Here is a 10,386-nt window from a genome sequence, read left to right as displayed (position 1 = left end):
TTATACGTCTCGGGTTGTGCTCATTTTTTGTAGTATTGTCGAGTTTATAAGAAGAACATATCATCAAAATATGTTAGCTTCAAATTCGTTGTCACTTGGGCTCTACGGAAATATTAGTGCGAAAATCTTATAAGATATAGTGTACAAATAAGGTTATCCGTGGATCCTCCGTTGTAAACTAATATCCATCATTTTATCGGACTCCCTCCCTGTAGAAAGATATGTTGATCTTATATGATTAGGAAAATAGTGTTGACCGCAATATTGTGTGCTAAGGAACGTCAGCATATGGCGTCATTCATTGATTCTAACATATTTGTGACGAGAAGATCTATTCACATTTCTTTCACATTATTTAACATTTTGGACGTCATTTTATTGATAAATCAAAGCGATAACTGATTTGAAACTAGTATTTTGGGATATGATATTCTAAAAAAAGTCCATATACCTATCAAAACTGAGCACATATAACATCATCATCTATTATTTTGAGAATCAAACATTGAAAATCACCGAATTTTTAACTGTTGAAATTAGGAGATAGTGAGATTTTGTATTTCAGAATGTCCTTCCTCAAAAATGGTGTTCATAGAGTATCTGACCGAAACCAAGTGGACTCACACGGATGGATATACGAGTCTTCATAGGGAAATGAAGTCCTACTTTGAAATGTGGACGCATACGCTATCTGAAATTTGGCATATTCTATCTCGGACCATTTTAGAAATTATTGTTGTTGTTGGGACAGAAACATTTGTCAGTCAGTTGTTTAATTAACTAAAATACAAGTATGAACTGTAAGGTGTTTGATCTCGATATTTAACATACCTTAGATCAGATCAGTCATGGCTGTTAATGGGGGACCAGAATTAGCGGGATACCGTTTAAGTGATCCGACGTCCAGGATCAGATATAATTTTTTTGTCTCATATGAAACGGTACCCGTTAACAGCCATGAGGTCGGTGAGGTTAATATGTGTAAAGTATATGGCAATAGAAGAAGAAAAAAAAGGCCAGTATTGGTTCACCGATTTTGTAGTTTATTTGCAGTCTTAATTTCACGAAAGTCGCAAAAGTAACATAAGTCGCAAAAGTAACATAAATGCACCCCAACGTTTGGTTGCGGTTCTAAATTCCACAATATGCAATAACTCCCGTTAGAATGTGACAAAATGGATGGTACGTCCATCTACCTAACTGAAACTAAACACTCAGAATATATATTCTTTTTAGGGTACATGCCGTCTACACGGACATCCTAACCTTCGTTGAATGGATAGCCGTTCAGCTTAGTGTGGTGGGCTTGCCGGGAGTGAACAACAACAATCAACGGTGGAAAACGCATAATATGACCACTGATCGGATAGTGACGTGTTTTCCAACATTTTTCATCCGATAACTACACTTTTACTTTGCATTTAAACAGAGCCATGTGCAACATTACTAACTCATCACTAAACTAGTAAAAATTTTGGCTCATCTACTACTTATTGCGTTCCTAAAACTGGCTTTTGAGCGTGACTTGTAACCTACCATGTCATCTTCCTCCACATCACTATTGCATGACCTAATATAGTTACAATCCTCCTAAATGAAACTTCTTCTCACACTCTACAAGATTAAGGTTAGCAAATAAGTTTTTAATGTAGCAGAGCATGGAGATAGAAATCACAGACCAAAACCTCGAAAAAGCCCCTTCATCTAATTCACCCATCGATGACAGTTCAAGCAATAGTAGTATTATTACAGACAACTATTTCACTTGCGAAATCTGTATAGAACCAGTTCTTCTAAGCCAGAAATTCAAGAACATGGAGACGGATGGGTGCCTTCACCCATATTGTACTTATTGTATCGTCAAGTACATCGAAGTAAAAGTTTCTCACGACAATACTTCAGAGATAAAATGTCCAGATAGCAATTGCAGTGTCTTCTTAAGCATTTTCTCTTGTCGTTCGATTCTTCCCAAATCTGTGTTCGAGAAATGGTGTCGTCTTCTTTGCGAATCAGTTGTACTAACGGAATCATCAAAAGGCGGGTTTGCTTATGGGAGATCTTACTGTCCTTTTCGTGAATGTAGCGAATTAGTTTTAAACGAGTGTGTTAAGACGACTGCATCATCAAGTACTTCAACTAGTTCTAACATTACAAAATCAACATGTCCAAATTGCAAGAAGATATTCTGCTTTCATTGTATGGTTCCATGGAAGGAGAATCATAGATGTAGTAGAAGAGGTGATTTGGTAAAAGATGTTGATAGAAACGATCTTCTCTTCCTGGAAGCTGCTAGAAGAGAGAAATGGACTCGATGTCCCGATTGCAGCCGGTACGTAGAACGTAAACGAGGTTGCTTCGTCATGACGTGCAGGTACATACACCAACATGCTTTCTCTCTTCCCATTATTTCTTAAAAATATGTATGATTTTAGTCATAATTGTTTCCCCTAATCATAATTTCGGAATTGCAGATGCAAAGCCACATTTTGTTACCGGTGTGGATGTAAGAACTGTATATGCAACCTAAAAGCAGGCTGTAGTTGCAGAACGGTTGTATACATTTTATTGTACTATACGTTTTTGGCTTTTTTTTGTATTGTTTTTTACAAGGTTTTTCTTGGGAATTAAGACTCATAGAAGGGGCTGATGATGGGATTCTTGAGGTGATTATAATAAATCCACAATGGCCGCTCAGCAGCATCGATTGATCCATCTACTAATGTTTGATGATTTTAACAAATTATGTTATTTTGTTATTATAATCCGCGATATGCTAGTATTTCCTTCGATTTCTGCGAAGGTGATAGAAGGTCACTGTGTTGCTTAAATTTAACAATACTATCTATTTTGTTGCGGGTTGGCACCTAATAATACACGACCTCAAAGCTGTACTGCAGAAAGGATGATTCTCGGCTACGGCTCAATGTCGAGGTAAAGTCTTAGCATTCACGCATCACTCATTCCTATAGTCAGTTAGCCCCCACCCAAACTCTTCTGAATTTTGAATTGACAGAAAGTCTCGGCTATTGGCGGAAAGGGGAGATGCGATTTTTTAAGAGAAAATAATCCGATCTCAATCAATTCTGTTCATCCAAATACATTTTGGCTATTTAAATAGAGCGTAAGTAAAACATGCCAACCACAAGCTGATTTTAGGAAATTTTAGGAAATTTTGAAAATCAAAAGACAATACGGTCTAACCTCGATAAATGAATAATCTCGTCAAATAATAAATTTTTCGATTTCAACTTGGACTAAGGGCTAAATGTATTAATGAATAAAAATTTTGAGCCCTTAAAAGTCCTATGAAAATATAATTAAATAATTACTAAATTTCATACTAAAAAAATATATAAATAAATCAAAATACTTTACCCAAACAATATTGTTCATTTTCAGAAATGCATTTCAAGTTAATTTTGTTCCTTCGGCCTAAACAAAAACGTATCTCACTTTTAATTTTCTGTGACGCATTCATGAAGTATGAAATACTAAAACAAGATATTTTTCATGATGATTACTGCTTGGAATACTTCTTTTGCCGACACATGAAAAATTGCCAAAACATTTGGGTCTTCATTCATCCCAATATGAAGGGTTAGTCAATCAAATAATAGATATTATTTCTGGGCACTCGAACTAAAACATTTATCTAGTTGCTTTGTACGATGCATATATAGAAAGCCTATCTTCTAGTAGTTACTAGCGTATTTTATTTCTTTTTTCCTCTTTCTATAGTGCAGGTAGTCACACATAATGACAGATCATGTCCATATTATTAAAAGCTTGTGGTAAGAATGGATTTCGTTCTAGTGCCCGGAAACAATATTCCAAAGCTTTTTGTATGTTCTCCGTTACTTGTGTGGATAAGGCCTATGTTATACAGTATATAACTTCGATTATAGAGATCAATTTTTAGTCTCATAGCTTCATAATAATTCTGTAGAACTTCCGTATAATTTCCTTCGAATTGAGCTGACATCCATTGCGGTCTTTCATTCTATTCAAAGAATGCATGTTTCAAAACCGTATGTGAGATTTTCATCTAATACGGATCCTCCCTTTTGTGCATAATGAATGAATAGTCCATGGAACCAAAAGAATATCGAAATATTCTCATTACACACTGACATGGACTAGTGTTTTACAAGAAATCTCTAGTCATTCTTCCTGCAAGAGGTCTTTTCTTAACACTAATCGTGTTGTTGTTAGATAGAAAAGGTGACTCCAACATTTTCTTTATCCTCGACGCCCCCTATTTCAGGATTTAGTCTCTTCAATAGTCTTTGATGATTATATAGGTATCCAAAGCACAAACGATATAGATGTTTGTTGTCCCAATCATTCTTGTTAGTACCGATCCCGATAAAAAAAGGGATAATTCATAACAAAGTTTTTTTTTTTGTTGATTCCTACGTGTAGTGCTTCTTCCCCTATGCCGCATGTTGGTTGGTACCGATGGAGTAGGATTGACCTCTAATACAGAGAACCTATGGGTGTAACCTTTTGTTCAATAATAGATTAAAAAATTGAAGCATCTGAGGTTGCATCAATCGGGGATACACAATATAAGGAATTGTTCGCATTTTCTCATATAATCTTAATAAAGAGGGAGCCATTTTCATTGTTACTGTGTCGGTTGTTAAAATTAAGTCTGCTTGCATGGGACTCGACCTTGGTACCAAGACATAACGATCAAAGTCGAAGCGCGAGACTATTAATGAAGCAAATTCAATAAAGCAACAACTGGTACCATACAGAAATGGCCATAAACTGGAGAGTCTTGACCAATTTGAAAGATCCTTTTATGTAGTTGAAATAAATGAATTCTGGGTTGATTGATCAAGTACTGGAAACTCAATGGAATCCATAGTTGTCTCAATGTCATTTTGTTCTTCTTTTTTCTTTTTATTGTCTGAATATTCAGGAGCTAAGACCATTTCAACGCTCCTTTTCGCCACACATAAACTAAACTAACAATTAGGATAAGCACGAAAATTAAAGCTTCTATAAAAACGGATACACCTAATACATCGAAATTTATCGCCCATGGGTAAAAAAAAACCGTTTTAACATCAAAAATAACAAAACCGAAATGTATCGCCCATGGGTAAAGAAAGATTGTTTTAACATCAAAAACAACAAAAACCGGAGCAAACAATAATAACGAATTCGGAATTGTAACAAGCGTCGCTCATTAGTTCTATACCTGATTCATAGCTAGAAAGTCTCTGTGGTACTCTGCAAGTCGGGCCAAAAAAACCCGGAAGTGAAGAAAGATAAAATAGGAATAAGACTTGATATTATTAGAAATGCCTGGAAAATGTCATATTCGTAAAGAAGAAACATGGATGCACTCTTATGAATGTGGAAAATATATATATCGTATTCTTCGATTCAGTCGGGAATTCGAATTAAGTTATAACTGTTTAGTCGAAATACCAATGAATTTTGTTGAACTCCCCAGTTTTTTTTCTTCAGTGGGTCATTCTTTTTTCAAGGTTCATCGAGTGGAATCATATTTTCACTTCTTTCAATTCCATTTCGATATGCTAGTGACATACTCTGCTCTTATTACAAACTTATCGTTTTTATCTTGTCTCAGATTTTCTCTAAAAAAAAGAAAGAAAAAAGAATTATATATTTTTTAGTTATAATTTATATAAATTTTTTATTAACATTAAATTAAGATACTATTAGTAATATTAAGAATTCTATATGGATGTTATATATTTTATGAATATTCATATAATAAAACCAAAGGGTATTGGTTTTTTCATTTTGTTAGGATCCAATCCATTTAGAGGATTGTTGTTTCAATTGATTAGATACGATACTGAATACATCGACCTTATTTATTTTTTATCCTCGTTTTAAATTTAATGGATTTTATTCAATGCATTGAATTGCGATAAACCTTTACATATAACAATCCTAGGGTTCTATCCCCAATTTACAATTTTTTAGTCTGTACTACCTCGACCTGCAACCCATCCCCAAAAAATAATCGAGTTATGAAATTAAATTTCAAAATCTTAAAAGAAGAATCTAGGATATCGGTCTTTAGTATTTGGCTTGAAATTGGTCTGAAAAGACGGGAATACTTATTAATGTAATGAAAATGAGTTTTAAAGTAAGACCAACCATTGGGTTAGCCTTCATACAAAAAAATATCTATTTTGAATGTACCCTACACAACGAAGTATATCACAATGGGAAAGTAAGCCGAATACTAAATAATTTACAGAATAAACTTCTTCTAATCGAATCTCGCTTTATCAAATCTAATGATTCGACTGACCAAATCCCAAACAACTCATAGAAATAGACAGGTGTGCAAACACTAATTAGTGATAGGAACCATTCACTATCTCTGAAACAACGAATTGGGTTCTGCTCCGAAAAAACGATAAGTTGGGGGCTTCTTAACTCGTCCAAGTGCATACATGAGACCTCAACTTTCTTGCATAAAGTCAGCATCGGTAGAATTGGAATGATTTGCAATTGGGTTGGAGTATACTGAGATCTAAAAGAATATATTTTGTGCAAAAAGAAAAGGAATATCACAAACCCTTTGATCCTAGATAGGAAAACAAGAAAATTTTGTGTGTAATTCATCCACAAAAAAGAAATAACGGGCTTTTTTATCCGAGATCAAAAAAATACCAATTGGGCCCACTGAAATGAACTTTTTCCGTTTCATGCTCACCCACGGGGATCCCTCAGTGCATGTGATAATTATTTTATTTCGATGGACCAAACGACCCTCCGACTACAACCAACAAACAAGATTAAGGAAATGAAAATTATAAAGATTTTAGGGTTATACGGACTCGAACCATAGACCTTCTCAGTTAAACAAATCAAACTTTTGATTACTGAAATGATTCGAACAGTTCCAAAGATCCAACATGTATTATTTATTTATTTATTTATTTATTTTTATTTTTTGCATTGGACTCTTTCATCATCTGATATAAATATTAGATAGTCCGCCATACTTTTTCTTAACAGAAAGATAACGAGATGGCTCCACGTGCTCGGATTCATTATTTAGATCATGATCCAGGAGCAACACCAAAGTGTTTCAAAGAAGAATTACCTTGACGTAGGTCTGCCTCTGACCTAGATCAACCTAATGGAGTTTCTATCGCTCTGTTCAAAGAGTCAAATATGAAACTTCATACACCTTAAAGTTCATAATACGAAAAGATATATTTTCGAGGTCTTTATACTCATTATGCCTAGCATTGAATGGGCTGTATATTCATCTTACCAATTACCGAATCAATGATGGGTTTTTTTTTGGAGCCTATATTGGCACCCAAAGCAGACCAAATCAAATATTTTTCAGGCTATTGTTACCTCGAATATATAGAGTAAGACACCGATTTATCAATAAGATCAATTTTGTTGATTGCGTGATGGGTTCCCCTGAAAAACATTGGCTCGCGTGTAAACAAGTTTCTTTACCAACTGAGTTGTAGGCCTTGTGATAAATAGTTTATCCTGTAAATAATTTCTTGTTAAGATGAATCTTCTATGATCCAATGAAGACTAATTGCAAACTAAATACTCAAATACATTTTTTTAGGGTACATGTCATTTACATGGACATCATAATTTTTGTTGAATGGATAGCCGTCCAGCCGAGTGTAGTGGGCTTATTAGGAGTGAACAACAATAATCAACGGTGCAAAATTCACAATATGGCCACTGATCGGATAGCGACGTGTTTTCTAACATTTTTCATTTGATAACTACACTTTTCCTTGGCATTTAAACAGAGCCATGTGCAACATTACTAACTCATCACTAAACTAGTAAAAATTTTGGCTCATCTACTACTTATTGCGTTCCTAAAACTGGCTTTTGAGCGTGACTTGTAACCTACCATGTCATCTTCCTCCACATCACTATTGCATGACCTAATATAGTTACAATCCTCCTAAATGAAACTTCTTCTCACACTCTACAGAAATTAAGGTTATCAAGTACTCTGAGTTTTCAATGATGCAGAGCATGGAGATAGAAATCACAGATCAAAACCTCGAAAAAGCCCCTTCATCTAATTCACCTATCGATGACAGTTCAAGCGGTACTAGTATTATTACAGTTGACTATTTCACTTGCGAAATCTGTATAGAACCAGTTCTTGTAGACCAGAAATTCAAGAACATGGAGACGGATGGGTGCCTTCACCCATATTGTACTGATTGTATCGTCAAGTACATCGAAGTAAAGGTTTCTCACGACAATACTTCAGAGATAAAATGTCCTGATAGCAATTGCAGTGTCTTCTTAAACATTTTATCTTGTCGTTCGATTCTTCCCAAATCTGTGTTCGAGAAATGGTGTCGTGTTCTTTGTGAATCAGCTGTACTAATGGAATCATCGAAAGGTGGGTTTGCTTATGGGAGATCTTACTGTCCTTTTCGTGAATGTAGCGAATTAGTTTTAAACGAGTGTGTTAAGACAACTGCAACATCAACTTCTTCAACTAGTTCTAACATTACAAAATCAACATGTCCGAATTGCAAGAAGATATTCTGTTTTCATTGTATGGTTCCGTGGAAGGAGAATCATAGATGTAGTAGAAGAGGTGATTTGGTAAATGATGTTGATAGAAACGATCTTTTGTTCCTGGAAGCAGCTAGAAGAGAGAAATGGACTCGATGTCCCAATTGCAGCCGGTACGTAGAACGTAAACGAGGTTGCTCCGCCATGACGTGCAGGTACATACATCAACATGCTTTCCTCTTTCCCATTATTTCTTTGAAATTTTTATTCATATTTTTTTCCTCTAATTATAATTTCTGAATTGCAGATGCAGAGCCACATTTTGTTACCGGTGTGGGTGTAAGAACTGTATATGCAAACTAAAAGCAGGCTGTTGTTGCAGAATGGTTATGAACATTTTATTGTGCTATGCGTTTTTGGGTTTTGTTTGTATGGTTTTTTACATGGTTCTCTTGGGAATTAAGACTCATAAAAGGGGCTGATGATGAGATTCTTGAGGTGATTATATTAAAATCCAAAATGGCCGGTCAGCAGCATCGTTTGATCCATCTACTAATGTTTGATTGAAGAATTTAACAAATTATGTTATCTTTTTCTTATAATCCGCTATATGTTAGTATTTCCTTGGGTTTATGCGAAGGTGATAGAAGGTCACTGTATTGCTTAAGTTCTAACAATATGCCTGTGTTTTATGTAATTTCTTGGTGTCTCTGGGTACTGATTTCTCAACTATCTATTTTGTTGCGGGTTAGCACCCAAGACACTACCTCAAAGCTGTATTGCAGAAAGGATGAGTCTCAGCTACGGCTCAGTGTCGAGGTAAAGTCTTAGAATTCACGCATCACTCATTCCTATAGTCAGTTAGCCCCCACCCAAACTTTGAACTTTGGTTTTTCAATTGACAAAGTGACTTAGCATTCGGCTATTGGAGGAAAAATAATCCAAATTCAATCAATTCTGTTCATCCAAATACATTTATTTAAATAGAGCATAAGTAAAAACATGCCAACTACAAGCAGATTTTAGGAAATTTTGAAAATCAAAAGACAATAACTGGATGAAAACATATAAAGATGACCCTAGCCTCCTTTGCAGCTTTCTCCTAAATTTTTTTTACATCATAGGCAAATCCCAATTTACCTTCTTTGAGTTCTTTGAACTCACCCCTGCAGCACCTGTCTTAACGCTTGCCACCTTTGGGATATTTGCTCCAGCTTTCCCTTCGGTAATCACTTGGCCTTTTTCCAAGTTCACCTTAGTATTCACATCTCGCGTCACGACCGCTCCTCCATTTGCGATGTCTAGGTGATCAGTTGTCGAGTGGTGGTAAACCTCGGCCTCATTTAAGTTCCCCCCTTGGACGCCACGATCCTTCAGCTGCACTAACCCTTTCGCTGATGTTGCTCCTATGACCCCACCTCTTTTGATCCCGCCAGCTGGTGTCTGTGTATCAGTATTACCGGTCTTCTCTGCCGTGGCCAGTCCGCCTGGAGCGGAAAGAACCACTGCCTCAGCCGGCTGTGGTAACAGTTGACCAACTTTTGAAACCCCTAATGCAATCTCTGTAAATTTGGTCAAGCAGATATTAGACTAATTTTTATCAATAGCTTACAAGAAAAATAAGGAAACCAGATCGATAAAATGGTAGAAAAGAGTATTCACAGTAATGAGGAGAAATATTTGACTACTTACGTGACATAGACAACATTATGAAACCAGTGAAGGCAAAGCTGAAGATCAGACAGATCCTAGCCATGGTAATGAGACTAATATGGACTTTTACAGAGTATAAGTTGTGTATTATCCAACAAGATTTTGGTTGATGATGAGAATTATGTGCAACGGAATGTCCTATTTGTAGTAGTA

General features: G+C 35.7%; 3 protein-coding genes and 1 pseudogene across 3 annotated transcripts; 2 read left to right on the top strand and 2 right to left on the bottom strand.

Moving 5' to 3' along the window:
* The first annotated feature begins 1,530 nt into the window (after positions 1–1,530).
* On the top strand, positions 1,531–2,809 carry LOC113325431 (probable E3 ubiquitin-protein ligase RNF217). The gene is made up of 2 exons (XM_026573638.1): positions 1,531–2,371; positions 2,472–2,809. Exons 1-2 carry the CDS (start codon positions 1,659–1,661, stop codon positions 2,626–2,628), a joined length of 870 nt encoding a protein of 289 aa, XP_026429423.1. The 5' UTR covers positions 1,531–1,658; the 3' UTR covers positions 2,629–2,809.
* A 1,399-nt stretch (positions 2,810–4,208) lies between these two features.
* LOC113324140 lies at positions 4,209–4,690 on the bottom strand (annotated as a pseudogene).
* A 3,194-nt stretch (positions 4,691–7,884) lies between these two features.
* LOC113323338 (probable E3 ubiquitin-protein ligase RNF217) lies at positions 7,885–9,217 on the top strand. Its single transcript, XM_026571626.1, has 2 exons — positions 7,885–8,735; positions 8,828–9,217. Exons 1-2 carry the CDS (start codon positions 8,011–8,013, stop codon positions 9,000–9,002), a joined length of 900 nt encoding a protein of 299 aa, XP_026427411.1. The 5' UTR covers positions 7,885–8,010; the 3' UTR covers positions 9,003–9,217.
* Positions 9,218–9,436: 219 nt separating this feature from the next.
* LOC113323339 lies at positions 9,437–10,346 on the bottom strand. Its single transcript, XM_026571627.1, has 2 exons — positions 10,213–10,346; positions 9,437–10,082 (listed from the first exon to the last, which is right to left on the bottom strand). The coding sequence occupies exons 1-2, from the start codon at positions 10,274–10,276 to the stop codon at positions 9,634–9,636; spliced, it is 513 nt and encodes a 170-aa protein (XP_026427412.1). The 5' UTR covers positions 10,277–10,346; the 3' UTR covers positions 9,437–9,633.
* Positions 10,347–10,386: the final 40 nt, after the last annotated feature.

This window comes from Papaver somniferum, chromosome 11, assembly GCF_003573695.1.
Source record: "Papaver somniferum cultivar HN1 chromosome 11, ASM357369v1, whole genome shotgun sequence".
In the NCBI taxonomy this organism is placed as follows: Eukaryota; Viridiplantae; Streptophyta; class Magnoliopsida; order Ranunculales; family Papaveraceae; genus Papaver; species Papaver somniferum.
The sequence above is the reverse complement of the archived record's forward strand: the minus strand, read 5'-3'. Positions and strand labels throughout refer to the sequence as shown.

Bases quoted from the DNA above. Each gene is read 5' to 3' on its own strand.
- LOC113323338 (XM_026571626.1), top strand. From the start codon at position 8,011: ATGATGCAGAGCATGGAGATAGAAATCACAGATCAAAACCTCGAAAAA. The intron at 8,736-8,827 runs GTACATACATCA...TCTGAATTGCAG, and splicing joins TGCTCCGCCATGACGTGCAG to ATGCAGAGCCACATTTTGTT.
- LOC113325431 (XM_026573638.1), top strand. From the start codon at position 1,659: ATGGAGATAGAAATCACAGACCAAAACCTCGAAAAAGCCCCTTCATCT. The intron at 2,372-2,471 runs GTACATACACCA...TCGGAATTGCAG, and splicing joins TGCTTCGTCATGACGTGCAG to ATGCAAAGCCACATTTTGTT.
- LOC113323339 (XM_026571627.1), bottom strand. From the start codon at position 10,276: ATGGCTAGGATCTGTCTGATCTTCAGCTTTGCCTTCACTGGTTTCATA. The intron at 10,083-10,212 runs GTAAGTAGTCAA...CCAAATTTACAG, and splicing joins CATAATGTTGTCTATGTCAC to AGATTGCATTAGGGGTTTCA.